Consider the following 27,347-nt stretch of genomic DNA (forward strand, 5'->3'; position numbering starts at 1 on the left):
CGGGAAAGCATGAGAGTTACCCTGTCACCTTTACAAGAACAACCGACAGTGCCGCTATCCGGGCAACAGATCAAGGAAGGCTTCCTACATATGTGCCTTGTTGTCTAGATGACCACAGCTATGCAAGGTGGCTTAACACCTGAGCAAGCCGATGTCCAGGGATTCAAAGACATTTTGAATGTCACGATTGTGGGGGCGGGGCTAGCAGGTCTGGCCGCCGCCATCTCCTGTGCTCTAGCAGGACACACTATCACAGTATTCGAGGCAGCCAAAGAACTGGCCGAGATTGGTGCGGGACTCCAAATCACCCCCAACGCCTCGAAGTTGTTGCAACAATGGGGCCTGGAAGATGCGGTTAAAGCCTGTGCTGCCGTCCCGACCGTTCTGGCTGTGCACCGATACACGGACGGCAAGATGCTGGCCGAAGAAAGGGGCTTTGACAAGAACCTTCAGCGGAAATACGGTCTCCCGTTCTTTGACATCCACCGAGTTGATCTGCAGAGGATATTGTACCACAAGGCTGTCTCGTTGGGAGTGGACGTGCAGCTTGATTGTCGAGTGTCCCGGGTTGAGCGCACGACAACAGGGCCAAAACTGATCTTCACATCTGGTCGAGAAATTCAGAGCGACCTGGTCGTGGGCGCCGACGGGTTGTGGTCAAAGTGCAGAGAGAGCATGTTGAACACAGCGGACCAACCACTACCGACTGGAGACTTGGCCTACAGGATTGTCCTGCACCTTGACAAGATCACCGATCCCGAATTGAGGGAATGGATCGCCAACCCGCAGGTTCACTTCTGGATCGGCCCCTATTCACACGCTGTGGCATACTCGATCAGATGTGGCACCATGTACAACATCGTGCTGCTGTGCCCGGATGATCTCCCACAGGGACTCTCACGAACGACGGGCTCGGTCGACGAGATGCGGGCTCTCTTTGCCGGGTGGGACCCCATCCTCACTCGGTTCCTCGAGCAGGTCGAGCAGGTCGACAAGTGGAAGCTGATGCACCGCGAGGAGCTGGCGTCGTGGACGAACACGGAGAAGAACTTCGTCCTGCTCGGCGACTCCTGCCACCCCATGCTCCCGTACCTGGCACAGGGAGCGAATTCGTCCATCGAGGACGGTGGCGTCCTAGGGAGACTGCTGTCGTACGTCACATCCAGAGAGCACTTGTCGTGGGCGATCACACTGTACGAGTGTCTTCGCAAGCCGCGCAGCGAGAGGATCGCCCGCGAGACGTTCCATCAGAGAGAGGCATTTCATATGCCTGACGGTCCTGAACAGCAACGACGGGACAAGGTATTTGAATCTGAATTGGGTCGAGAGATATCGAGCAAATTTCCGAGCCGTTGGTAAGCCGGTTCCTTGTTTTGACTTTGGGCGTAAGAATGAGATGGTACTGATATTGGACCGTAGGACTTGTCCAGAGGTACAGCCCTGGCTTTTCGGTTACGATGCGTATCAAGAAGCGGACGAGGCGGTGAAATCAATGCCATATCGGGCCAAGTCAAGCTTGTCATGACTGGAATTGTCTCGGGAGCCTCGATAACGGTGTACACCGGTAATTGAAGACATGAGTGGCTCCAGCGAGGAGCATCTTTTCAGAGCCTGTTTTCAGGATTTATTATCCCATGTGAAATATCATCCGGAGTTCTCACTTTGGATAGATAATGTTCCTCGATTCTGTCAGTCAGCGTTCCAGGTGAGTTCGAGCCTCCGGGTTTCCGATGCGTGCTGCCACGAGCACAACCTGCCCTGCTAGATTTTGCAGCATTCACGATACGAGATATAGAGATCGACATCGCTCGATACGATTCTCACATCAAGCAGCTACCACTCACCCAGGTGAGACGACGTCGATAAATTGATGGGCTTTTGCTGAGATTCAACCTTTCGAAGTGAATTGGAGAGGGAGTGGACAATGATTCGACGGTAGGCTAGGCCGGGAGGCTGAGCATTTATCTTCAACTTCTCCCCATGACACTTGCTGCATGAGTGAGCATTAAAACATGCACCACAATCTGTTCTGTTATTGTGCCGTACTTTCATTGAGACAATGACTGGATCAAGGATGTGTCGTTGTCATACACTGAGATATCTGAGGGAGTGGGGGACTGCTTACTCACTCCTGCTATTTATCGAGCCTGATTCCCGCGCCTAGACCATGAGCACAGAACCGAGAGAAAATGGACGAAAGCAACAAGCAAAAATGGCAGACTAATTAAATCCCACGGCTGTGTTCTATACTACTGTAGACACCACTCACCCATGCACCCTCATTCCGTCGGCTGTCCCAAGAAAACGCCAAGCCCACTCTGCTAAACCACCCTCCCCCCCGTCAGGGGGAGACACATATTAACCCAAGCATTAGGTTGATAATGGCAGAACGCTATACTTCCATTACCAAAGGACTTCGTCAATCATCGATACCGTAGGGGCTGGTCAGGAATGGCCATGCACATTCTTGAAGCCCTCCCGGGGGGGGGGGGGGGCGCGGTAGTAAGTTTCTCGAATATAACCATCAATCCTGATCCGCGCAAGACCGCCTCCGAATTCCCGAATTCTGCCGTGAGAATCGGGAGTCTGGTCGTCGGCAGGGATGAAAATCAATGGCTGTAATTATAGGTTCCTTGCTGTCCCCCCTGATGATAGGGATCGTAGCTCTCTCCATCTTCGTAGCCTTCTTCGGCTTCTTCACCCTCCTCACCCTCCTCGTCGTAGTAGTCGTCATCATCCTCTCCAGCATTGGCGCTCCCATAATTGGCGCTCCCGTAGGCGGCACTGGGCGAGTTGAGATAGCCACCAGTGGTTGAACTGGGATTGCCACCAGTAGTCGTGTTTGCGTAACCTCCGGTGGGCGAAGTTTGATAGCCCACGTTGGTGCCGTAGGGATCGGCATTGCTCTGAGTTCCCTCTGGATATTCTTCTTCCTCATCGGGTGGTGCATACCCTTCCTGGGTTGGATCCTGAGTTGAGGCCTGAGCTGGATCCTGATATTGGGTTGGATCTTGATATTGGGTTGGATCTTGATATTGGGTTGGATCTTGATATTGGGTTGGATCCTGAGTTGAGGTTTGAGATGGAACTTGGTATGGTTGATTTGGATCCTGAGTTGAGGCTTGAGTTGGATCCTGATATGGTTGGTTTGGATCCTGAGTTGAGGCTTGAGTTGGATCCTGATATGGTTGGTTTGGATCCTGAGTTGAGGCTTGAGTTGGATCCTGATATTGGCTTGGATCTTGATATTGGGTTGGATCCTGAGTTGAGGTTTGAGATGGAATTTGGTATGGTTGGTTTGGATCCTGAGTTGACGTTTGAGTTGGATCCTGATATTGGCTTGGATCCTGATATTGGCTTGGATCTTGGTATTGGCTTGGATCTTGGTATTGGCTTGGATTCTGGTACGTCCCATAAGGGTCTGTCTGACCATATGGATTTTGCTGACCGTATCCCGTGATGGTGGGGATCAGGGCTTGTGGAAGGCCACTCTGCACGATCTGGTTAATACCATCGAGCCAAGTAGTTGCACCGCTCTGTTGCGGATAGGTGGGCTGCGGGCTGTAGATTGGCTCTTGCTGCCACGGAGTCTCTTGGCCAAAGGGATTAGATGCCGGTGCTGGATTGGAGGGAGGAGGTTCCTGTGGTGTTTCCTGGGGAACGTTTCCATGGGTTTCATTAGGGACACCAGATCCAGGAGCTGGTTCCTGTGGTGTGTCCTGGGGAACGTTTCCATGGGTTTCATTGGGGACACCAGATCCAGGAGTAGGTTCCTGTGGTATGCCCTGGGGAACGTTTCCATGGGTTTCATTGGGGACACTGGATCCAGGAGCTGGTTCCGGTGGTTCCTCTACTCCTGGGTGATTGGCAGCGGGTGGCGATTGAGTACTCGGTCCGTTAGGATGGCTACCAGATTCGCCTGAGGGTTCAGGCGGTAGCTCTTCGTGAGGAGGCACAGGGAGATTATTGACCGGCTGAGGAAAAGTTACTGGCTCAGGAAACGTTACTGGCTCTGCAGGAGGGTGGGATGGAGTTGTGCCAGAGGGAGCAGGTGGCGCCCCTGTGGAAGGGCCTGCCGGTTCAGGAGGAGGTGAAGGTGGTTTCGGAGGAGGTGAAGGTGGTTTCGGAGGAGGTGAAGGTGGTTTCGGAGGAGGTGAAGGTGGTTTTGGAGGAGGTGAAGGTGGTTTCGGAGGAGGTGAAGGTGGCTTTGGCTCAGAATGGCCACCAGAAGGCTCTGGCTCAGGCTCAGAGACATGGGGCTTCGCCTTGGGTAAGTGAATACCCCTGGCCATTGCGGTGCGCTGATTCAGGTGGTGAGGGAACGGCCAAGTTGTTATCTGGTTATTCTGTGGATGGTTACCTTGTCTCCCCCAGGAAATTTAAGTGTTCGTACACTACGTTATATATTGATTACTCCCCGTGACTACTGGTGATGGAAACTAGGGTATGAGCGATCCAGCGACGAGAGGCCTCCAGTCGGCCGCTCTCACCATCCTTTAGAACGCGCGTCGTAGAAGCGTTTGGGGTCGCAGTTTGAAAATTTCTACTTCCGGACAAGGACTTGTTCTATTTAAGTGAAGTGAGCACTGGTCAAGTTCGAACATGTGATGGTGGTGGTGGTGGTGGTGGTGGTGGTGGTAGAAAGGCAGACTCCTTGAAATAGCGACAGCAACGCAATCTGCCTTTCCGCTGAGAACATGGCTGAAGTTCTTTCCCATATCCGTCTTGGGAAAGAAAACGTGCCCGGAAATGGACGTGGCGGGGTGTTGGGAGGCTTGACGCAAGAGGGCGCGATATGACAGATAAAAGTAAGCACGGGCAAAAATCGAAGTAAATTACGGGGTATTTTCATAACACTGCCCACGACGAAAGCTGATTGGTGGCCTTGTCACTACGGCCCTATCCAAAACGAGCATATCACTTGTGGAGCCAGCCCCTTTGATCCACTCCTTCTTCCCACCTGAAGGGGCCAATGAGTGCTACCCTTGTTCTCGCTGGACTGCTGCGCTTGCTTTGTGCATAGTGCTTATATCGCCGCAACCAGGATTTACCACTTCTTATGGGATGACTGACAGGGGCGATGCTGTTGCGGCGGTAAGTCATAGGCGAACCCTGTAATCAACACCTCAGCTTCTTCCGTCCAGCAATGTACTTGGTTTCGATTGCGGAGCACAAGCTGATGGGCACGCAGCTCCATTTTTACCCCTCGTGGCATGCCTGCGGCCCGCGCTGCCCCTTGAAATGCGGTCTCTTCGATGGAACAGCCACAATCCTGTTATAGAATTCTGGCTGTGAGATTGACGCTTTTACTTAGTGCGGTATTTGTTACAACTCTACAAGAGGAGTTACTATTTTTGTGTAATATTATTGATTGAGAGGAGGATGGTATAAAGTGCTAAAGTTCTCCTTGGCAACTGGGCAGATCCAGAGCAGGAGCATAGGCCATCACTTCGAAGCATATCTTTTCAAGCCCTCAATTTCGATAATTAAGCTAGCTACAAACTGCCTGTTTATACTTCTTTCACTCGGTCCTTGGCATTATCAAAATCTTCACAATGGCTTTGCACCACATTGAAAGCCTCGCCGACCAGGGATTCCATGATCTGGGGCATGGTCTTCATGATCTCGGCGACGCCGCTGAAGACGGCTTGGAGGATGGCGCACATGCCGTTGAACACGGCATTCATGAGGGCGCTGAGGCCGTTGAAGGTGCCTTCGATGAGTATGAAGAGGGCTATGATGAGGGATGCGACGACGATGGGCACCATCATCACTATGATGAACAAGGAGACGATGGTCAATGGCACCATGGACATGATGGTCAGGGTCATGATGATTATGACGACGGCAGCTGGGACTCGCACGACGGTAGCCATAGCCATAACCAACATGACGATGGTTCGCATCATAGCTGGGATCAAAGCGGTCATGGTCATGACAATGGTAGCTGCCACATGAACCATCAGCACGACGACAGCTGCCATCAAGAGAGCCATGATGGTAGCAGCCACAAAGATCAACAACATGATGAGAGCTGCCATCAACAACAGAGCCATGGCGATAGCTGTCAGCAAAACCATCAACACGACCAAAGCTGCCATCAACAACAGAGCCATGGCAATAGCTGTCAACAAAACCATCAACACGACCAGAGCTGCCACAGCAAGGACAACAGTCATCAACAGCAGCACCAAGATAGCTCGTGCCATGACATGTAACTCTGTTGCATCCCAGTGAAGATGCTTGACCACAGTTGCTGTCCAGGATGGTGGTGGGAAGTATTCTGCTGTGGTTATTGTTGTTGTTGTTGTTGTTGTTGTTGTTGCTGTTGTTGCTACTGCGAGAGGGGTTTCCTTGTGCAGGAAAGGCGAGCGGAATGTTAGTGCTTTTGGAACACCGACTCATCGTTTTACAAAATTGAAAGTATTGAATCTATTCCTGTTGCTAAGCCCGAGTCTTAACTCTTCCGCGAGATTTCTTGAGTTTCTACCCAACTTTAGAGCTCCTGGCTGGATACCATACTACTACTCGCGGGAAAGTTAGTTGCTCCCTTGTTCTCAATATGAAGAGCATTTGTTTCTCTTCAGCGAGACCTGCAAGAAATCGACCATAGCGAGGATTACATAGTAGAAGAGTATCCTCTACATGTGCTCATGCATACTTTTGGTCATGTCAGCGATCAGAGAGAACGAGATATAAACCCAACCTTCTACCATGTCGTCCGGCGTTGGATCCTGGTTCCACAAACGAGCAAGCTTTCAGTGCCCAGAAAGCTTAGAAGTACCTAGCCCTCAAACAGAGCACCGGCCCGATTCACATGCTCCTTGACACGAAAATCTTAGCCAAACAAGCTCCAATGTCAGATTATGGGGTTGTCTTGGTGGCAAAAGTCGGCCTGATATCTATGTACAGCGCCGGCCGAGGGTTTGTAATAGCTAGAACAGGACTTGAAGTATCTGAGGGGTAACGCTCTTTCATGCCAGCTCCAAAGCGGCCTGGTGGAAGTATGTGATAGAGTATACAGTGTAGAGGACCTAAGATAACGTCAAGCTGAAATTCCACGCCAGGACACATCACTTCCATCATTCCGCCTTCTTGCATGATGGCGTGGAGCACGCTGCAGGACGGCGGTGCGTCTGACTGCTGCTCAGAGCTGAGCACACGAAGTGGCAATGATCTAAGCAACCTTCCCGATATAGTTGGGAGGGTGTATGCCCCCACCTGTGAAAATGACTGTAAATGACAAGATAGCCAGCCAGCCTGGTGGGTCGACCGCTTTGCACAGCTCTACCTTCCCGAGGGCTGGGCAAAGAGGACGGACGGAGTCTTAAGTTAGTAGGATGGTGGAGAGCGTCCCGTACCGATTGCTTTTGGTTCGCCATTCTCAACAATCTGAGAAGATGGCCACCTGCTGTAGAGGGGCTACGCTATTCAAGGCTGTAGGGCCATCCGCGTACTAAAATTGGCTGGGCTCAGCCTCCGGTGCTAGGTGCACCACCACACAAGAAGCCGCCATACTGCGTGGGTGTATCCAGGAATAAGAATAAAATTCACCATCACTGTCCTTATTGCAGTCTCACTACCATCAAGTTCACTCGTTAACATAGCAACTCTGTGCTTTTGCGTCAATCCTTGTATTTTCCTAGCTCGAATCTGGCGACTTTCCTTTGACTTTCTAGTCCACACATTCCCTCAAAATGAATTCAGTATCAAGCACAGGAGGGGGGATGGGCTCCGGAATGTCGCAGTACTGGAAAAAGAACATAGCGGGCAAGTCACAACCCGACATCTTCTTGATTAAAGACATACTAATGGTTGGGCAGACAGTGTCTGGCTCCGTCTTTTTGTGTATCTGCTGGCCGCCCTGGCAATTTTGTTTCAAGGTCAGTATACCATTTGAAACCCTTCTGATTCAAGGACATCTTATTGACGGACTGGCCGCAGCTCTTGTTATTCTAGGCGATGTTCCTGGGGCTCAAGGAGCTGGTAGTGGTACATCGGGGTACTATCTTTTACAATTCAATTCTGTGGATGGATTGGCAACAACCCGGCTCCGCGTCGGCTATACAGGTTAGCGATACTTCGGTGCAAGAGTGAGAGAATATGTGGCTGACCATACTCTAGCTATGTGCTGCCAACTCTCAGGAGGGCCCGAGCACTGCGCCATCACCGTCGGCAAAGATCACACATCAAGCATCCGGTATCTGTCCATTGGCTCAAACAACATTTACGACTTCGAGGCCTTGCCTGCGAATCAAACGCTCAATCCGATCCTGTTTGATGTGGCGGCATCGCTGCAAAACGATGTCTTCATTGTTTTCCCTGCAATTCCCGGCATGTTCCTGGCCCTCGGGATTATCTGTTTCGCCTTCTACGGCGCCCTGAACAAGCCGTGGGTTGGCCCGGCATCTTCTTGGAGACAGTCGCAACGGAACCGGAGACTCGACATCTTGCGGATCGTCATCATTGTGCTCATCGGGCTTTCAGTCGTCTTCGCTTTCGCCGCAGCTGTGTCGAATTCACAGATGTTCGCAGCAGTCCAACTCGCCACAAGCCACAATGAAGAAGCGCCGGGGGTCTTCCAGGTCTCAAAGGGCAGTGCAGCGCTCGCGCTGCATTGGCTGGCGGTGATTTGGACTCTGGGCTTCCTGATCGGCATTATCCAGACACATGTCGAAATCAGCGCCGTCAAGATCAAGGTGAACCCCGGCGACACAGCCGGCACCACGGGAGGCAACCAATTCCAGGCCAACGGCAGCACAATCGAGAGAGCTTCGCTCCTGAAGGATGCAGAACCCATGGCGATGAACCCAGCTGGTCTGGCTCCACAGGTTCCCAACCCCAATTCGACCAACGCACCTGGTGGATCAATGGGCATGGGAGCGCGAGGAGGGATGAGAGGCGGCGCTCGTGGTGGCGCTGCAATGCGGGGCAGAGGTGGTGCGGCGCCCAGAGGACGAGGCATGTAAGAATGCGTATATGGAACGACGGTGTTATCGTGTCTTTTCGGTGGGGATTTCTCAGGTCAGCGGTTCCGACGGTCGGAAAAGTGCAAGTTCCTTGGCTCAGCTTCAACAAAGAACGGAAGCTTTTTACATGCTTCGAAACAGACAGTATATCGAAGCCTATTTTCTCCACAGCGTGTTTCTTTTCCTCCTAGTTGTAGCCCTGAAGGAGCCGCACAAAGATTGCAAGCACAGCAACTACGATGTGCACTTGCGAATTTCCGACTTCAAGGGAAGACCACCATTCCGAGCTTCAGCCGCGTGCCGGGATTCTAATCTGTCAGCAAGACCCTATTTTATTACAGCCTTGCATTCACAGCTTGCCGAACATGGTAAAGAATCTCACACTTGCCTTGTAGGGATATACAATCAGCAACCGCGCTCAGCCAAATGCCTTTTGCCAGTCATTCCAGGAGCATGCTGATAGATCTGGGCCTGACGTTGACTTAGGAGGAATGCTTGTCGTGCGAACCGCAAGCTAAGCGGAAAGCTTGTTGGGAATACCCGTCCGTTGAATACCAAGCACTCGCAGATGACTAGGAAAGTTACTCTCCGGAGTGATTGGACCAATGTTAGAGGGGTGGTCAGATTGCACAGAAGACATTACTTTACCCATGGGGATGGGAGCAACCCAAAGTCCCGCGGTGGCATTGTTGTAAATGTCAGATGTGGACTTTGGACTGGTGTGTCGACAGAACCTCTCGTACCTCGTACAGAGTAATGTGTGGCATTCCCAACTGGATCGGTTATTTTGATGGATCCTGTGGGTAGGAGCTGTTGGTAGCACGAACTCTGCACCCTAACAGTCCTGACCGCCCAGGATTTTCCCCTGTAAGAACAGTGGGGCGCTAGCCTAATGTAAGTAATCAAAAAAGCCAAAAACGGAGCATTACCCCCGTCACTAGCCGTATCAGGTAAGGTCACTGACAGGTTGATCGTGATTACGGGGCAAAGATACGCGATGTTGGGGGTTAGCGTTGCTTTCTTGTGATCGAGGCTTGGGTGAGCTTATGGTCGATGCTTATACACTACATGAGACCGCCATAAGATCCTTCTCCAGTCACATGTGAGCATTACTCCGTCTGCAAATCTCGAATGTAACTCTGTTTCGAGTAGTCGCCTAGCCGCTATCCTGGATCGAGAAGGTGTCGGGCTCTGGGCTGGGGATGTTTGCCACATCCAGTTGTTTCCGTTTCCTGCAAATCCGATCGGTGAAGTTTGGACCTTGGGACCCCGACAAGGCGAAAATATGCGCCTCACCGAGTATGTTCGCTCCGCCTTTTTGCAGCCCGAAGAGAACAAAATTATCTTTCCGAAAGAAAGACGGTGGAAGACACCAAGAACTGGAGGCCTTATTTGTACTTCCTCTCCATACGAGAACCCTCGGCCCATCTCATCCTGCAGAGCACGGGAATTCGCCGGTCATTTATCGTAATACGAAAAGTCATGTCTTGAAGCCGCACACATGTGAGATAAAAATTTTCAGCTATTAACAAGGCCTCCAGTAGTAAAACACAAGCCCGTCTTTATATGGCCGGTCCATTGACGGAATAACTCCAAATCCCAACGGCTGACCTTATCTAAATTCTTCGCCGTACCCGTAATACTCATCGTCCCGCGGATCCACCAACATTCGCCTGGAAGAGAATGCATCCCAATAGTTCGAATCCGGGGTCTGCATGTAGTACGCCCCCGGTCTTCGTTTGAGCATCATAGGCATAGGCATAGGCATCACAGAAGGCATGTCATAGGCGTCCTGTTGTCTCAGCCGAGTATGCGTCCGACGGCCAGGTCCAACACAAAGGGTGATGGCTGTTGTCAAAGTTGAGACGAAAAGGAGGGCGACCGCGATCCAGATCAGTGCGAGGAACACACTTCCTTGCTGTGCAGATACGCCAATCTCCTCCCCATTAGCATTCACACCGTTGACAACGATTGTAATTATAGCTGTTGCGAGACTTGCGGTAATCATCAGAGTCAATAAAGCAATCTAGAATCATGATCAGCAACCTGTTGCGCAGAAGCCAGAGTCTCAATTGGTGAGGTAACATACCACAGAGGTGATGAGAATAAGTTTAACTGGAGTTCTGCTAGCGGAAAACAGAGTCCAGACCGCCGCGAGTGATTCCAGGATCAGGCAGGAAAGTCCAATGAGATAGAACACAATCATTGCCGAACCAGCAGACTGTACGTAGACGAATGCACTGGTGATACCGTTTGGCCAGTCGAGGTCGTCAAAAGAAATGTCCTCTCCAAGAGCATCACCGAGGCGCTTCATGGCCGACTCCATGATGGTAACAAGGTCAAAGCGCCGCGAGAGTGACGGCGTTTCGCAATGCAAGATGACAGGACTCGCATTGTCGTCTTGGTACGACGGGAGGTATTTACCCTCACAATAGTTGATGGCATAGACGGAATAGTACTCGCTGATATCAAGTTGAGCAAAGGACACTTCGAGAGTTCCATTGATCACGGCGGTCCCATTTATCGTGAGCGTGCCATTCACAAATTCGACACAGTTGCATCCGTTGCCGGTACCGTTGTTGAAGTTTGTATGTGCTATTTGTGATACGTTTAGCTGGTTCAGGTCAGTTGGCTTCATGGAAACGAGAAGGCGGAAGTAGTAGTTTGGACTCACATTAAACAAATCGACGTTAGGTAGTGTTGTTGATGTGTATCCCCCCAGGAACGTTATGAAGGTCAAAGCTGTGGCAGCGAGGGCCGATAGCAGCGTCAACAACGGGGAGACTCTCATGGTCAGCCCAGTAGGAGGCGTACCCAAGTTTGTTGGTGACGGACAGCGGGAATATACCGATCGGTTTCAGGTCTGTAAAGAGTGACTGAAGGTGCAAGGAAACGCCGCAAATTTTCTCGTAAAGAGTGACTGGTCTGCAAGAGAGTGTGAGCAATGCGGGAAAAATAGACAAGAGTGCATACAAGGATGATTCAACTTAAGAGACGTGGGATGCATGCAATATGCCCTAGAAGGCCCTGGGCTATGTAGCGAAGAGGAAGAAGAGTATGACCTGTGTACAGCCATGATGGCTACGGGGGCCCAGCGACGGCCCGGTATAGCTGAGTCCACTTCGCTTTGCCGCAGAGGGGCTAAAGGCTTATTGCCACACAAAGCCTTTCACACCCCGCTTCACCCAAAAATACATCCTGCAGCTGGTAATTAGTATGGTAAGACTCCTGATTTAACCTTACCCTCTTTCTCCAGTCAGATCGCATTACGATAGACGCCGCCGTTTCTAAAAGGGTTGCAACACTGCGCCTGCTTGCGGCAATGACCGAATTTCCAAGAGCTTGCGCCACATATACCCCTCGATGGCGCTTTCAGTTATAGGTGCCATTAGCTGTAGCCCAGCTCTAGCACGCGAGTGTTCTGTGAAGTTGAGCTGCAGTTGGAGCACTTGGGATAGGCTCCTTCCTGACACCGGTCCACGGATTGTACATCAATGAGAATATGCACTAGATCAATCGAAGGAATTGAAGGAATCAGAAGACAGTGACTTTCAACGCCTTTAGAGCGCTATGATGAACACTCTTGCGCTCTGGCATCTGCTTAACCATTTTTCTTTTCATACGCTAGTTATTTCCCCGGCGGTTAAAGTACATTACACAATCACCAATGCTGATGATCTGAGGATAATTCCAACATAATATCTTTGATACCTGAGCTTGTAAACGAGAGTGTTGCCTTTTGAGGGCACTTTAGAGACAGTACAGCATTTTCGTAAACATGAACAAAATGTAATATTTAATTTCCCGTGACCCTAGAACAAACATCCCGTGACACGAAACATCCACCTGTCGTTCCCGATTTCCTGACGACCTAGGGCCGCCCAGGTGATGGAGCTAGAAACCCTATATCTTTTCCTCTCGTCGCATCATATCCCGCTATGGGCGAGTTGCCGGCAGCTGACGAAGGTCTGTTCAGGTTGGCGATGGGAAATTTGGGACTCTGAGGTATTTGTCGTAAGCTTGACGGGGCAACGGGCGTGGTCGGCCGCGAGCGTGCTCTCGGCCTAGCCGGGCTTTTCCAAAAAAGATTGTGGAAGAAAGACTCGGTCGGAGTCGGAGTGCGAGCAGACTTGGTGGATTGCGAATCAATGGGCTTCACGCTCAGGCTGCGGGTGCGGTTGATGTCCAGGGCCCGAGAGACAGTGGGCAAGCCCGAGTGTGAAGGTGTGCTTGAGAGAAGAAGTGAAAGAGGTGCAGTATCTAGCGATGTGGGAGATTCAGGATGTACTGGATGTATTGAGCGTGGTGGAAGTGCAGGTGTTAACGACAGCGGCAATATTTCCCTCGAGGTGTGATGGTCTTCGACATGATCGTGGGAATGATGGGTTTCAGTGACAGTCCTGGCACCAGCATTAGACGACCATTGATCAAACATGACTGCTATTCCCCACCTTACCAGGAGTTGCTCCCATAGTAGCCGTGCTGTCGTTGAACGGACTGATCGTGCATTGCTCCTTCTGTGTACAGGTGATTTCCGCTTCGAGAATATCCTTGGTCGTAGCTGTTGTGGTGATATCCACTGTACTCACTGCCGGTGCCGTAGTATGTTTCAGAGCCAGGGTAGTTGTGGTAGCCGTTCATGTACTCCTGGCTGTTGCCGTAGTTGTTGTTGTAGTTGTGGTTATAGTACTCTGGCGACTCATCGTACCAGTAATCATCCTCCCAGTAAGATTCGTCGTAGTCGTAGTCCTCCCCTCCATACTCCTCGTCCCATCCGCTGTAGTCATGGTAATCATCGTAGTAGTAGTCGTGGTGGTAATAGTCGTAGTCCATTGTGACCGAGAATAGAAGGTGCTGTTGAGCAAAGGAGTGACTTGGTTTGGAAAATGGAAGAAATGCTTGGAGTGGTGGTAAAGTTCTGCGTCTTCAATGACGTATCCGAATGGCTGCTCTCTCTTAGAGGTTCAATTCACAAAGAAATGAGTGACTATTATGCAAAGTTGAAGGCTCGGTATAGGGCTATTCAACCCTTGAGAGGTTGTGATCTATTTTCTACTGGCAAGGACTGTGGCTGTTGGAGCGACAGGATCGAGACATCTAAACCCATTGTGGCGAAGGACCACTGCCAAGGTCCAAGGATGCGTGCCACAAGGTAGCGGATCTGGGCTGCTTTGTCTACTCTCAGCCTAGGTGCCGGTTACCACATTCGAACCCCTCCAATATTAGTGATAATATTAGGTGGGAAATGAAACGCCTCCATAAATAAATGGGGCTGGGGACAGGTCATTTTAAGATTACGGATAAGCTTTGCTCCGACGGCGGTGGCCTTGCGCTACTTCGGGCTTAGCTTGTCAGTATGATCTTATCACCAAACTCCTACAAATCAAATTGGGACTAGTGCATCGGGCAAGTAGGCTGTTATAAGGCTGGCCGTCATTCATGTCATTACATATAATTTCGAGAATCCACCCTGAGCTGTGGCAGGGGTGTGAAATGCTTACTTGCCAGTATGGGTTACCGTACCTCTATAGCGAATAGCACCGGGTTTCTCAACACCCAGCCACGCCATTCGAGACCCGCAGTTCCTGCTTGCTAATGCCAAAGCCCATCTGACTTACCTCGTACTGATGGTCGGCGCCCGAAGTCTAGCTGGTGCCCAAACGTTGGGCGAGTTGCTGGCGGAAATCGGGGCAACCATCCAGTCAGGCTCGAAACGCAATTCTCGATGTGATCTGCTGAAGCCGTACTTTGAATGCTAAGAAGACTTTGTAATTGGTGGTGCTATATACACATATTTGTACTATTTGTACCCAGCTTTAACGCCAACGTCGGCCCCAGACCGTGTCTGACTCAATAGGTGACAGGTAGAGGAAAGGGTTTGGCCTGTGTCCAGACACCTCCCTCTCGTATTGCTGACTGAGGGGGTTAAAATGAAGGTCAGTGCGGTTGGGTGAGAACGGCGACCGGATGGTGTCGTCCTCTCCACACGCCTCATCTTCCCATTCATCCTCATCAAACTCAACTGTATCAGCCCTAGTTCCAAAGCCGAATCTATCGGCGCGCCTGTTGGTGGGAGTCTCAGCTCCTCGGCCGTCCCTGTCGGTCTCTGTTTGCTCCTCTATTCTCGCGAGGCCTGGCCGGTATGGCACGTACTGTCTCTGCTGGGGTGGACTGCTCACAGAGCGTGGGACCTCATTATATTCCGGGGGAGTGTCCTCTATTACGTCTTGGATGGGGAGAGGAGTATCTTCTGTTGTTTCGTGGGAAGGGAGAGGATCTTCTTCGTAAAATGGGAGATCCTCTGTTATGTCGTAGGGAGGGAGAGATTCTTCCGAGGTGTCGTGGAAAGGAAGGCTTTCATCTGGATGAGGCTGTTGTACCTGCGTTTCTTCTGGTTGATACTCCGGAAGGATGTCATCATCGTCCCGAGGTACTTGCTCTTCCGAATATGTGTGATCGTCTTGAGGATGAAGCTCTTCCTCTTCGTAGTATTCTTCGTCCAATTCGTCAAGGATGGCTTCATCGACGACCTCCTGAATTTGGTCATCTGAGTACAGTCCGTAATCCCACTCCTCGTGCCACTCACCTCCTGCTCCGCCTGCGCCTTGCTGATACTGATAGGGGTCTCCCTCCTGCTCCCAGTCGTTGTACGTCCCATCCGCTTCTGGATCGTAGTATTCGTTGCCGTATTGTTGGTCTTCAGGATATACATCTCCCACGTAGCTGTTGCCGTTGGTGCCATCGTAAGCTCCGGCCGCATAGGTCATTTGGGCAGGATCGCCAGCCCTGGTTGCATACGCCTCGTTGCTATAACCAGATGGATCGACTCCAGTGTAGTCTTCGTAGGGTTCTTCACCATGGCCGCCAGCACCATGTTCAGGTTCGTTATATGCCCCAGACATGTACGGGCCCTCGTAATAGCTCTCAGGCTCTCCTGAGGCATCATACTCAGCAGGGTCATATTCATCGTAGCCATTCTCGTATTGGTATTGTTCGTCCTCATACTCGAGGTCTTTCTCCTCCCCAGTGTAGTTCCTTTCTTGATCCAAGGTGTGTTCGCCATATGGGTCGTCGTACGCTTCCTCTTCATAATAATCGTAGCCATTTTCATCCTGTTCGGGATGTTGCTCTTGTTCTTGTTCTTGTTCTTGTTCCTGCTCTTCTTTCTGCTTTTGGTGCTTTGGCTGCGGGCCTTGATTTCCCTCCTTCTTGTTGAGAATGTATTCCGTCAGATGTTTCACGACTCGAGATCTGTCACCGCTGGCAACGGCGTCAAGAAGGAGCGCGTATTCTTGAATTTCATCGCGCCACTCCTCGTCTGGCATTGCTCATTCTGTTAGATCTAATGGATGGACATATTTTCGCTATCATGCATATCAGCAGGGAGGAGCCTTGCCCTGTGGTAAGAGGGCTCTTACGCTGCGATTCTGTTGGTAGGGTAGAGAAATGCTCACGTGAAGGTCAAATGCGTGTGAATAAAATTGGATACCTAGGCAATTCGGTATAATAAGCCTAAGAAATAGCTGTACAATATTCCATCATCGCCTCAAAGGTCAATATACAAGTGCGGAGATTTGGATTACACTCTGTCCCTCGGCCTCGTTTGCCGAGAAATTGGCAGATTGTAGTGAAACACAATAAAGGCCCGGCTGCCAAGTCAGTAAGCGCATCCTCAATAATAGAGTGGAAATAGAACATCGAAAGGCCACAGCCCTCATCACCCCCTTGTCCTCAAAATAGCTGGTAGCACAGCCTAGATACAACTGACCATCAGATAGCGAGTTGGAAACATCCTTGAGACCCACAATAATACGCTATTACTGTGGGGCAATTCAAAAATATGGGTCATGTTCTGACAGCCACTACTCGAGGCGGTATTCCTCCTGGGGCCGAACACACTCTACATTTCCAGGATGTAGAACCCCATCCTGTGTCGGGCCCATCTGACTGAGGCTTTGAAGTACTCAGGGCGGCTTGGCTCGCTGCGGAGAAGAAGTCATTAGCACATCTCAAGCTAAAATTGGTTACCGCCTTGCCCCCCATTCAGCAAAAGCAACAACGTGGCTGATGGCGGGAGACGGCCCGCTTCAGAAACTATCTCAACTATAAGGATTCGAGGACCTCGTGGTTGTCAATTCTTCCTCCCATATTCGTCAACAACAATCTTCTCTTGCGCCTAATCTTCCTTGATCATAACAACTCAAACCACGAACGAAGCTCGAATAATTACTCTTCTACATTCTCACTATAATCCCATCTGATCAAAATGGCCGAATTCTTGCCGGCTTTGGGTCTTTTTGGCGGCGGCGATTCCAACAGCAATACCAACACTGCAGATGCCTCCTCCTCAGCTGATTCGTCGAACCAAAACTCAGCTACCGGCGGCTCTGGAGGCTCTGGAGGCGCTGGAGGAACTGGAACTGGTGGCACTTCCAACGCAGCCGGGGGAGCTGGTGGAACTGGTGGCACTTCCAATGCAGCTGGAGGAGCAGGTGGCACTTCCAATGCCGCTGGAGGCCAGAGCAGCAGCAGCGGAAACTCCATTGGGTCGGTCTCAGGTGAGTTGGTTTTGTCTTTGGACATTTCCCACGCCATCATTGCTAACAGGAAATAACAGGGGGAACTACTACTGGCAACAGCGTCAGTGGTATCACAAGCGACAGCTCAGGCGGCAACACCTCACTAGGCCCCGTCTCAGGCGGGGATGCCGAAGGTGGAGAAGGCGGTGATGCTCAAGGCGGAACTGCCAGCGTCGGGCCTATCCAGGGTGGCAACACCAGCCTCGGAGGGGTTGATGGTGGAAACGCGGACGTCAACGACGAGTTCAACCCGTCATTCAACCCGACCATCTCGGTCAACCTGGAAGGGCTTGGTTGCTACGGTGGGCAAGGGATGATGAACGAGCAACACATGGGAAACTACGGCCAGCAAAACCCGTACGGTGGCGTCCAGCAGCAGCAGTACGGAGCGGTGCACCAGCAACAGCAGTACGGAGCGGTGCACCAGCAGTACGGTAGCGGCCAGCAGCAACCGTATGGTGGATCAGAGGAGTACGGCGAAGACGAGTATGAGCACAACCCACAAGGGGAGGAAGATGAATATGCCCAAAATGGCGAGGAAGAAGATTACTACGATCCACACGGCGCCAGTGCAGTCTCCGCGGCTTCCGCAGTCCACCCCAGCATGCAACCTGGACAAGAAGAAGGCGAAGGCGAGTACCCCTATGGCTATGACGGAGCGGAGGAAGAAGGGGAAGGATATGAGCCATCCTATGGACAGCAGCAGCCGGTGTACTAAAGAGAGGGGAGAGAGAGGAGTCTGTCTTGATGATGATGTACGCACACTCGCTGCCATATCGCTTGTTCGTGCTTCAGCGGTTGATTATCTGGCTGTGATTTAGATGGGCTGGCGACGCGAGGGCGTCGGTGTTTTGTTTGACCTGAAAGCTTTTGGAATGTTCTCATTCCCGGGAATTGGAAAATCTGAGATTACTGTTCCTATATTATGAACTTCTTCCTCGATGCTCCAGAAATATGGTGTTAAAAGCTGTAACCTTGTGAATGACTTCGTGGCTGCGTATTGAATACTGCGCGGGGGCTATCCAATGCTCTGCCCTACCGCAAGCGGTGGATCATAGGACCGACTGCGCTCTCTCCTCGGGTTTAAAACATGCCGAATATCATTGTAATAGTCAAGATATCATTACTACCGCTTCGCCAACTCTCCCAAGCCTCCAACCTGTTCATCCCGAGCATTAGTCGCGAAGCTCTAATTTACCCCATGTTTCCACCACGGAGTCGAAAGACTCTTGCGGATCAGGGGGCTCCTGCCACCAAGGTTTCCATTCTCGACGACACAATTGGCTGTCGGGCGACCTCGAAGGCCTTACTCACGAAATGCTCAGTCACTTGCCCCTCGAAAAGATACCCGCCACAGGCCCTCGATTTCGACAGGGCTGCCAAAAAGCTAGCTTGGAGACGAGGCACCCCGGTCAGACACTAAAGAAAGCGCTTTGTAGCTACCTCAGGAGAATCATTCTGCCAGAGAATACCAAACGGAGAGAGACGAACGATATTTGATGACGATACAGAGTCCACCACTCGAGGAAGAAGCTTGCTTGCTTAAAGTATGGGATTGTGTCAAGTGGATCGCAACTCGCCCGGTGTGGTAGCCTGGTCTGGAGTGTGTCGATACACCAATTTGCCAGCCTTTCGTTACAAGCTTCAACCGGGGGGACTTGAATCTACTGTGACTATCCCAGAACCGAGGAGCGGGGGTGTTGCAGCATCCGGCCTAACGATGGCTTCCCACCCTTGTTGAATGCGTACGCAGCGTATCTCCATGCTGGGAAACCTCTTGTCCTCGGGATATTGGAAACCCTCAGCTCCGCAAAATCCCCAGACCCCGTACATGATCAAATTGGGCTCGACTGGACCATGGTATTAAAAGCCACTCATTCCTCCCTTTGAAGATGGAATCAGTCGACCTACTCCGAAGCACTTCAGATCCACGATTCTTGTTTGCTAGCTAGTCAACATGTTCGGACTGAACAGGTTTCAACTATTTTGTCTTGCGTACATCACATTTGGATCTGCTTTCTATGGCTACGACTCCGGTGCGTCTAACCTTACATACATGCTGTACTATTCGTCGAAAACTGTACTCCTGACAACGACTCCATAGGCATTACCACCTCCGTGCTCGGCTACTCGAGCTTCCTGGCCTATTTCAACCTCAATGCGAACACGATCGGTGCTTTCAACTCGGCGTACTATGCCGCATGTGCTCTGGGCAATCTCGCCAACTGGTACCTGCCTGACAGATTCGGACGAATACGAACTATCCAGTTCGCCTGTATCCTGAACGTCCCAGCCATCGTGTTGCAAACCGCCGCCGTCAATTACGGCATGTTCGTGGCCGGCAGAGTCATCGGCGGGATTGCTTGTGGCATTGTGTATGCATTATGTCCAGGTTCGTGCAGCAGCAACCATTTTCTCTTGAGACCACGTCTGTTTCTGACCTCGTCCTCATCTGCCAGTCTACGCCAGCGAGATCGCACCGCCGCACATCCGAGGCCGAATCGGCATGATCTACGCCATGAACGTCTCTCTTGGTTACGCCGTCACGGAATGGATCGGCCTGGGATTCTATTTCATTAAAGGGGACGCCTCGTGGCGGGTCCTGTTCGGTCTCCAGGCAGTCCCTACCATATTGATGGGTGTCTTCTCCTTCTGGATGCCGCGCTCGCCGCGCTGGCTCGTCATGAAAGGCCATCACGAAGAAGCCAAGACGGTCCTGAAGCGCATCCACGGCGGCTTGCACCACGACGACACCTTCTACGAACGCGAGTTCCACCAGATCAAGGCGCAGATCCAACTCGACCAGGACGAGCAGCTCGGGCTCAAGGACATCTTCACGAAGCCGTCCTACCGCAAGCGGGTCCTGCTGGTCATGAACTTCTTCCTCTTCCAGCAGCTCACGGGCATCATCCCCCTGCAGAACTATCAGGTCTTCATCTACCAGATCTGCGGGTTCGACGCCGTCATGTCTCTGGTGCTCGTGGGCATCTGGGGCACCGTCGTCTGCATCGCCGTGGCGACCATGTCGCCGTGGTTCGACCGCATTGGTCGCCGGGCGTCGGTCTTCTTGGCCTTCAGCTTCATCATCCCCGGCGCCCTGCTCATTGTCATCATGTGGGCGCGATTCGAAGCTGGTGGCAGCAAGGACCTGGGAGTTGCCAAGGGCATTATCTTCGGCATGTTCTTCCTCGTGTGGGGGTACGGTGGTATTCTCAACACTTTCGCTCCCTGTGTGAGTTCAATCCTCTCTTGTCCTTGCGCCTCCGCTCCTCCTCGCTTATTTTTTATTAAAAACTCTTTCCTCGAATATACTTATTCTAACAAGAAAATCCCGTATCACCAGTACTCCTCGGAGATCATGCCCACGTGCATCCGCGCCGCGGGCGTGGCGTGCGGATACGCCACGTTCAACTGCATCGTCATCCTGCTCGTACAGGTCACCCCGCTGGCGCTGGAGCACATCTCGTGGAAGTACTTCCTGATCTTCGTTGTCTGTGACTTGATCTTCATCGTCACCTTCTACTTCTTCTACCCGGAGACCAAGAACAAGACGGTAAGTAGGTTGTCTTTCTCCGACTTTCTCTCTCTCTCTCTCTCTCTGTCTCTCTCTATGTTCCCCACGCATATCTATCTATTCCCCCCCGGTTAGAAAATGTGGTGGGTGGTGCGACGGGGAATTGATTGGTTTAGAATACTAACGTTGCATCCCTGCCGGTCTCTCTGGGGCACAGCTCGAGGAAATCGAGGCCATCTTCGGCGACCGCATCGCCGAGACGTTCGAGGAGGCCGGCCAGCGCTTCCAGGAAGAAAAGGAGAAGACGCACGTGGTGGAGCACAGGGAGGTATAAAAGCAGAAAACCAGAAAAAAAGGCATGCATGCACGCATGGCTGGTCAGGGTCAAGGTCAAGGTCAAGGTCGAGGAGGAGGAAAAGAAAAAGAAACCGAAACCATCATTTCTCCGTACGTGGGTGGAGTAAGATACAGTATGTCCAAGAAGGCCACGAAGGTCCACAGACAAACAAACAATGCAGTTTTGCAAGGTCCGAGGAAGTATCTTCCTGCCCTACCGTCCCGCCCCCCTCCCGGCCTGGAAAATGTGGTCTCGATGTACTGTACTGTAGCTCTTCTTTCTCAGCATCACACCGAGACGATGAAGCGGAACACACGAAAGGAGAGAGAGAGCAAGGGGAGGAGAGAAGAGCAACCAATCTCCGGTGAGACATTTAGCAACGGTTCATCTTGCAAGATCATTCAATGCCCCTGCCAACGCCACTCATAGCTTAGGATTTTCAATATGCTCTTTTAGATGACGTTCTCTATATTGACCGTATTGTATGCTTCTATAAGATGTGGTGACCGATTATTTTCGCACAGCCTGTCGGGCCAGGCAGGGTGTAGCTTCTCTCCTATCACCCGGACCCCTTTTCGTGTGACTCCTAACTCTAGATGGTTTGGCTGAAGAAGCTATATTTTTCAAAGTCTACGAGCCTCCGCAGAGACCGGGCACTTGGCTCGCGCCCACTCCAACCAACCCATCGATGTACGACAGAAATGTCTGGACGGGGATCAATTCCATCAGGCCGAGACTCGGGTTCGAGCTCCGGAGCACCTGGCCGCCCCATAGCACGCGCAGATAGTGACAGCCCTGGCGGGAGTAGAGCTCAAACACGACCTCGGAGCCCATGCCGGGCCAGACCATGACGTCGACCTGCAGGATGCTGAGCAGGCGGGACAGGGACCCGTCGTGCGCGACGTTGTGCGTGTAGATGACGGGAGACGTGCGGTTGATGGCGTCGCGGAGATTCTGTGCAAGCTCGGCCATGTAGATGCCGTAGCTCGCCGTGGACGCGGGCAGCGACGAGGGACTGTCGCGGTAGATGAACGAGTACTCGTATTGGCCTCTCCGGAAGACGGCATCGGCGTCCGCCTCGGTGATGCAATTCGACGCGTTGCCCATCTGGCACGGCAGGGGCTTTTGGTGACACAGGCGCGCGGAGAGGTTGTCAAAGTAGTGATCGAACCAGTTGTGCCAGCCGGGATCGCTGCTGTTGACGCCGCTCACGGAATCCAGCTTTTCAAACAGCGACACCGAGTCGTTGAGGTGCAGCGTCCAGTTCGCAGCGTCACTGCCCACACCGTACGCGGCATAGAGGTCGCTGGCTGTAGAGCATGTGTAGGCCGGCTCCAGGCTGTCGACACTGTCGGGCTGGATGAGCACGGAGATGGGGGCGTTCCGACGTCCAGAATACTCGCCCTCGACGATTTGACCGGCAACTTGGGAGGTGATGACATTGTTCGTGACGCGGTACTTGACGAGCGAGGAGTTATAGGATGAAGGCAGAAAGCCAAGCAAGTCATGATACACCCCGAAGAGATCGCGACCGTGTTGGCGAGAGTCGTTCAAACCCGAGCCCGAGATTTGCGGAAATTGGCACGTTCCATTGAACCCCTGTGGAGCCAAGGGGTTGGACGGAGAGGTGTAGACTTGCCAGTGGACCTGAGCGGAGGATCCATCTGGTTCTGGGGCGCCGTAGAAGAACAGAGCCTCGTCGTCACAATTCCAGGCATAGGATTCGCGGGGGAACGTGTTGGAAGCGTACGGGGTGCGCTTGTGGTGACGGTGAATCTACAATGTGGTCAGTCCTGGCTGCTTGGTTCCAAGTCGCCCAGGCCTCGAGATCGACCTACAATCTCCACATATTCCAACGTGTATCCCTGGTCCACGCGGGGATATTCTTGACGACGAGTGTGTGGCATGTTGCACCAGTTGTACGTGCTGTAGGTGACCGAAGCTGGGGTGATGGAAGAGTTGAAGATGAAGCCATTGATCCCCGTGCCATTGACGACGAAGGTCAGGTTATTGACATTGGTGGCATTGGGAGGATGCCACGTCAAGTCGACGGAGGTCGTCGATGGGGAGGAGCAGTTAGCCTGAGCCACCACCCGATGGGCGACGGTGCCGAACAGCAGCACGTCGCGAAGTCGCACAAACATGATGTTCTCGTAGATCTGGGACGTGAAGGTGTTGAAGCAGGTCAAGAGGTCGGTGAGGAGGCCTGTGAAGATGGAAACAGGTTGCTGAGACGGGTGCATGATTCGGGGGGTGGGACATGGTCATGGATGTTGTCGGTGACTGTTGGGCGGCTTACTGCTGCATCATTGGCAGTCTTTCGCGCCCGTCGTGAGGATATGGTATGGTGTCGGTGGTGGACGAGGTTGCAATCGCTTTTCACGCGAGAAGGACGCCATGGTCATGATACAAGGCTGGTCATGGGAGTTTGATTGGTCGGCGCTGATGAGGTCGGGAAACGTGCACCAGAGGCGAGCAATGAGAGGCCTCGATGGCGTCCACTCCACCGACGGAAGCCCTAGGCTTGATGGAGAAAAGAGTCTTGCTGTATTAATGAATGAATGAATGATGTTGGAGATGGGATGGATGGGATGGAGTCGTTGGTGGCGTTGTGGTGGTTTTCGCTCATCCTCGGGAGGCCTCAATGAAGCTGCGGGGTAATTGTGTGCGGATTTCCTCAATAGGGACACATAACCACATATTAACTCGGTCCACAGTATGACGGCCAAGGTCGAGAACAAACAGCATCATCCTGTCGGTGACAACACCTTTCATCTTACATCTCTCCATCTCTCCATCTCTCCTATTTACTAGCTAGGTGAGCTCGTCGTCTTCACACTTCAACCACTCCCACCACTCCCACCGCCACCACCGAGCCTCAAAGGTAACCAACACCATGTCGTATCAAACCAATCTCTTCATCAACGGCGAGGTAAGACCCGTTCCCCCTCTCCACCCCCCCGTTTGACTCCATCTCACCAAGTCAGTACGTCCCCTCGTCGTCGGGAGAGACTCTGTCCATCTACAACCCCAACGATGACACCCTAGTCACCGACAAAGTCCAAGTGGCGTCCGAGGCCGACGTCGACAAGGCCGTCGCTGCCGCCAAAGCCGCCTTCCCTGGCTGGTCCTCGACGCCCGGTGCAAAGCGGGCTTCCATCATGCTCAAGTTTGCTGATCTCCTGGACGCCAACGCCGAACGCCTCGGGAAACTCGAGACGCTCTGCATGGGTCAACCCATCACGCTGGCCAAAGGCTTTGTTCACGGCCCCGCCGCAGTTTGGCGCTATTACGCCGGCTACGCCGGCAAGATTGCAGGCGAAAGCTACCCTCCCGAGGGAGACGGCTCCTATAAGATCGTCGCCTATGAGCCGCTGGGTGTCTGTGCCGGTATTGCGGCTTGGAACGGCACTCACGCCCTCGCTGCCTGGAAAATGGCGGCTGCTCTCGCGGCGGGAAACACCTTTGTCTTCAAGCCCTCGGAGAAATCGCCGCTGGGTGCCGCACTCTATGGAGAACTGATCAATGAAGCTGGCTTCCCTCCGGGCGTGATCAACATCGTGATCGGTGCCGCGCCGGTGGGTGCCATGCTGGCTTCTCACATGAACATTGCCAAGATTGCCTTCACTGGCTCCGCTGCCGGAGGTCGAGCAGTCCAGATCGCGGCCGCCAAATCCAACATGAAATACGTCTCCCTGGAGTTAGGTGGCAAATCTCCCGCGTTAATCTTCGATGATGCCGACTTGGACAATGCTCTCCTACATAACTCCGCGGGCTTTTTGCGGAACTCTGGACAAGTCTGCTTTGCCTCATCCAGAGTTCTCGTCCAGGAAGGTATTGCCCCCAAGTTTATTGAAGGAATCAAGAAGGCTTTTGAAAACGAGGCAAAGAAAATGGGAAACCCTTCTTTGGCCGAAACTGCATATGGCCCCTTGGCGGACAAGAAGCAGTTCGAGCGCGTCATGGGATTCCTCAAAGACGGCAAAGCTGAGGGCGTTGAAGTCTTGACCGGAGGTGAGAGACTGGGCGATAAAGGCACCTTTGTGAAACCGACTGTACTTCTCAACCCCGATGTCCGGAGCCGTGTCTTTACCGACGAGATATTTGGACCTGTGATCGCTGTCAAGACATTTAAGACTGAGGAGGATGCGATCGCCATGGCTAACGATACCACTTATGGTCTTGGATGTGAGTCACAACCTCCCTGAAAACGATGAACAAGTGCTAACAATCGCAGCCTCTGTTTTCACAGCCGATATTGCTCGAGCATTGCGCGTGGCGTCCAAGCTTGAGGCTGGAAACGTGGGAATTAACCAGGCATATAAGACCACTCCACAGACGCCGTTCGGTGGATATAAGCAATCCGGCCAAGGAAGGGAGAGCGGGCACGACGGCCTCAAAGGGTACTTGCAAGCCAAGACGATCGTGATAAACATGGAGACGCCGAAGAAAGCATGAAAACCGCCCGCACACTCATATCTTGTCCGGCTCTGGGACGACTAAACGACCCCTATCATTAGTTAGGTTAGCTAGGCAGGAAAACAAAAATGCACATTTCTTGCTGCCTTGAGAAATCACAAAGAATGGTACAATATCTCTGCACCTCCGTTGCTCGACGGTAGCCGTTATTACCTTTGTCCAGACCCTTACCAGCATTGTTGGACGTTGAGTAGATGTGGCGAGGACTGTCACGACTGTCACGTGGATCGGTATAAGCAAGCCCATGCGAAATGCCGTGCCCGCATATCGACTCAGAATACGTCAAAGGCATACTCTTGCCCGGTCTTCACCTCTGGAGGGAGTAGTGTCGGCCTAAGAACCCAAAAGACATAACCAAAAAGAGCAACATTCTTCCTGTTTGGGAGTGAACACCTCGCATCCTCTTTGTTGCCTGTGAGAAACGCCCTGGTTACCAGGCATCATGTGTGCAGGAATGCCGCAAGCTAACGTTGTTGACTCTCGACGGCGATTGGGATGGCTCAAGCCATCTCCGGCAAGAAGGAATGCCGCGGCAAGGGAGGGGGCATCTCCCAATCCACAAGGCGTGAGATCCGGATGACGCAGTCGAGATCCTGGCAGGGTCAAACGAGTTTACCCAACGCCTGGATAGTGAGTTGGTAGATTGAGATCGAAAAACAAAAGCCAAAGATCCGTTGCGTAGTGAAATGCGATGACGGGCGGACAAGATCGACTAGCTATTTAGATGGGTTCCATAAGGATGCCAGCGATGTCTCCTGTCTTGTAGCTGTTGACCTGACACAAGAAGCTATGCATTCAGCATTTACTGCAATGCTGGAACGCAAGAATCGATAGCCGCTTGCCGGACGTCCCGCCCGAGCACGGCGTGGCCTACAAACACCTAAATGCCGTGCCCAGACTTTGGCAAGAAAATGGTTCCTCCTGAAAGGTCTGCGGATTGAACCGAGTACTTTTGGTAGAACGGAGAGGGATGCAGCTCTGGCGGAGATCGACTGGTACCACGGTCAAACCAAGTGGAAATGGCTTGATAGTGAGTATCAGCAAGATCTGCTCGGCTTTGATGCCGTCAAAGACGCAGAAGAAGCATTTGAGAAATGGCGTGCCGAGCAGGACACAGCAAGATCCTAGAGGGCCTAGGTTTTCTGAGCGCCGTGGGAGGTAGAAGCTGTCGGCGAACGTGTTCTGACGACGTTGTGGCCTTGATCAAGGGCCAGCCTCTTCTCAGGAGGTGCTATATGAGAAGTTGTGGGAAGAAGTCCAGCTTCGGCCCCCGATGCTGCCCCCTTGAGCACAGTGGTTGAAAGCCGCTTCGGAAAATCAATGCTCCGGCGTGGCAGTTTGACCAACCGAAAAGAGCTCCATCTCCATCTCCGTCTCCACCATCCCAGTGCCTCACAACATCTACCGTTCCATCTCAACGTCATCTTCCACCTGTTTTGCGTAGTGGTGACGATCATACTCAATCTGCC

General features: G+C 52.2%; 11 protein-coding genes across 11 annotated transcripts; 5 read left to right on the forward strand and 6 right to left on the reverse strand.

The window, feature by feature from the left end:
* Nucleotides 1-120: 120 nt before the first annotated feature.
* On the forward strand, nt 121-1,359 carry AYL99_07210 (salicylate hydroxylase; the record flags this gene model as incomplete). The annotated part of the gene is made up of 1 exon (XM_018838719.1): nt 121-1,359. The coding sequence occupies one exon, from the start codon at nt 121-123 to the stop codon at nt 1,357-1,359; it is 1,239 nt and encodes a 412-aa protein (XP_018691487.1).
* A 1,250-nt stretch (nt 1,360-2,609) lies between these two features.
* AYL99_07211 (hypothetical protein) lies at nt 2,610-4,292 on the reverse strand (the record flags this gene model as incomplete). The annotated part of the gene is made up of 1 exon (XM_018838720.1): nt 2,610-4,292. One exon carries the CDS (start codon nt 4,290-4,292, stop codon nt 2,610-2,612), a length of 1,683 nt encoding a protein of 560 aa, XP_018691488.1.
* A 1,218-nt stretch (nt 4,293-5,510) lies between these two features.
* On the reverse strand, nt 5,511-6,209 carry AYL99_07212 (hypothetical protein; the record flags this gene model as incomplete). Its single annotated transcript, XM_018838721.1, has 1 exon — nt 5,511-6,209. The coding sequence occupies one exon, from the start codon at nt 6,207-6,209 to the stop codon at nt 5,511-5,513; it is 699 nt and encodes a 232-aa protein (XP_018691489.1).
* Nucleotides 6,210-7,739: 1,530 nt separating this feature from the next.
* Nucleotides 7,740-8,969, forward strand: AYL99_07213 (hypothetical protein; the record flags this gene model as incomplete). Its single annotated transcript, XM_018838722.1, has 2 exons — nt 7,740-8,070; nt 8,125-8,969. The coding sequence occupies 2 exons, from the start codon at nt 7,740-7,742 to the stop codon at nt 8,967-8,969; spliced, it is 1,176 nt and encodes a 391-aa protein (XP_018691490.1).
* Nucleotides 8,970-10,581: 1,612 nt separating this feature from the next.
* AYL99_07214 (hypothetical protein) lies at nt 10,582-11,760 on the reverse strand (the record flags this gene model as incomplete). The annotated part of the gene is made up of 3 exons (XM_018838723.1): nt 10,582-10,995; nt 11,059-11,583; nt 11,644-11,760. The coding sequence occupies 3 exons, from the start codon at nt 11,758-11,760 to the stop codon at nt 10,582-10,584; spliced, it is 1,056 nt and encodes a 351-aa protein (XP_018691491.1).
* A 1,661-nt stretch (nt 11,761-13,421) lies between these two features.
* AYL99_07215 (hypothetical protein) lies at nt 13,422-13,802 on the reverse strand (the record flags this gene model as incomplete). The annotated part of the gene is made up of 1 exon (XM_018838724.1): nt 13,422-13,802. One exon carries the CDS (start codon nt 13,800-13,802, stop codon nt 13,422-13,424), a length of 381 nt encoding a protein of 126 aa, XP_018691492.1.
* Nucleotides 13,803-14,785: 983 nt separating this feature from the next.
* On the reverse strand, nt 14,786-16,294 carry AYL99_07216 (hypothetical protein; the record flags this gene model as incomplete). Its single annotated transcript, XM_018838725.1, has 1 exon — nt 14,786-16,294. The coding sequence occupies one exon, from the start codon at nt 16,292-16,294 to the stop codon at nt 14,786-14,788; it is 1,509 nt and encodes a 502-aa protein (XP_018691493.1).
* Nucleotides 16,295-17,235: 941 nt separating this feature from the next.
* Nucleotides 17,236-18,266, forward strand: AYL99_07217 (hypothetical protein; the record flags this gene model as incomplete). Its single annotated transcript, XM_018838726.1, has 2 exons — nt 17,236-17,527; nt 17,587-18,266. The coding sequence occupies 2 exons, from the start codon at nt 17,236-17,238 to the stop codon at nt 18,264-18,266; spliced, it is 972 nt and encodes a 323-aa protein (XP_018691494.1).
* Nucleotides 18,267-19,505: 1,239 nt separating this feature from the next.
* Nucleotides 19,506-21,396, forward strand: AYL99_07218 (hypothetical protein; the record flags this gene model as incomplete). The annotated part of the gene is made up of 5 exons (XM_018838727.1): nt 19,506-19,584; nt 19,653-19,940; nt 20,008-20,780; nt 20,874-21,101; nt 21,280-21,396. The coding sequence occupies 5 exons, from the start codon at nt 19,506-19,508 to the stop codon at nt 21,394-21,396; spliced, it is 1,485 nt and encodes a 494-aa protein (XP_018691495.1).
* Nucleotides 21,397-22,029: 633 nt separating this feature from the next.
* Nucleotides 22,030-23,642, reverse strand: AYL99_07219 (hypothetical protein; the record flags this gene model as incomplete). The annotated part of the gene is made up of 2 exons (XM_018838728.1): nt 22,030-23,175; nt 23,238-23,642. 2 exons carry the CDS (start codon nt 23,640-23,642, stop codon nt 22,030-22,032), a joined length of 1,551 nt encoding a protein of 516 aa, XP_018691496.1.
* A 653-nt stretch (nt 23,643-24,295) lies between these two features.
* AYL99_07220 (hypothetical protein) lies at nt 24,296-25,857 on the forward strand (the record flags this gene model as incomplete). The annotated part of the gene is made up of 3 exons (XM_018838729.1): nt 24,296-24,331; nt 24,387-25,587; nt 25,637-25,857. 3 exons carry the CDS (start codon nt 24,296-24,298, stop codon nt 25,855-25,857), a joined length of 1,458 nt encoding a protein of 485 aa, XP_018691497.1.
* Nucleotides 25,858-27,347: the final 1,490 nt, after the last annotated feature.

Source organism: Fonsecaea erecta (genome assembly GCF_001651985.1).
Source record: "Fonsecaea erecta strain CBS 125763 chromosome Unknown Scaff6, whole genome shotgun sequence".
Lineage (NCBI taxonomy): Eukaryota > Fungi > Ascomycota > Eurotiomycetes > Chaetothyriales > Herpotrichiellaceae > Fonsecaea > Fonsecaea erecta.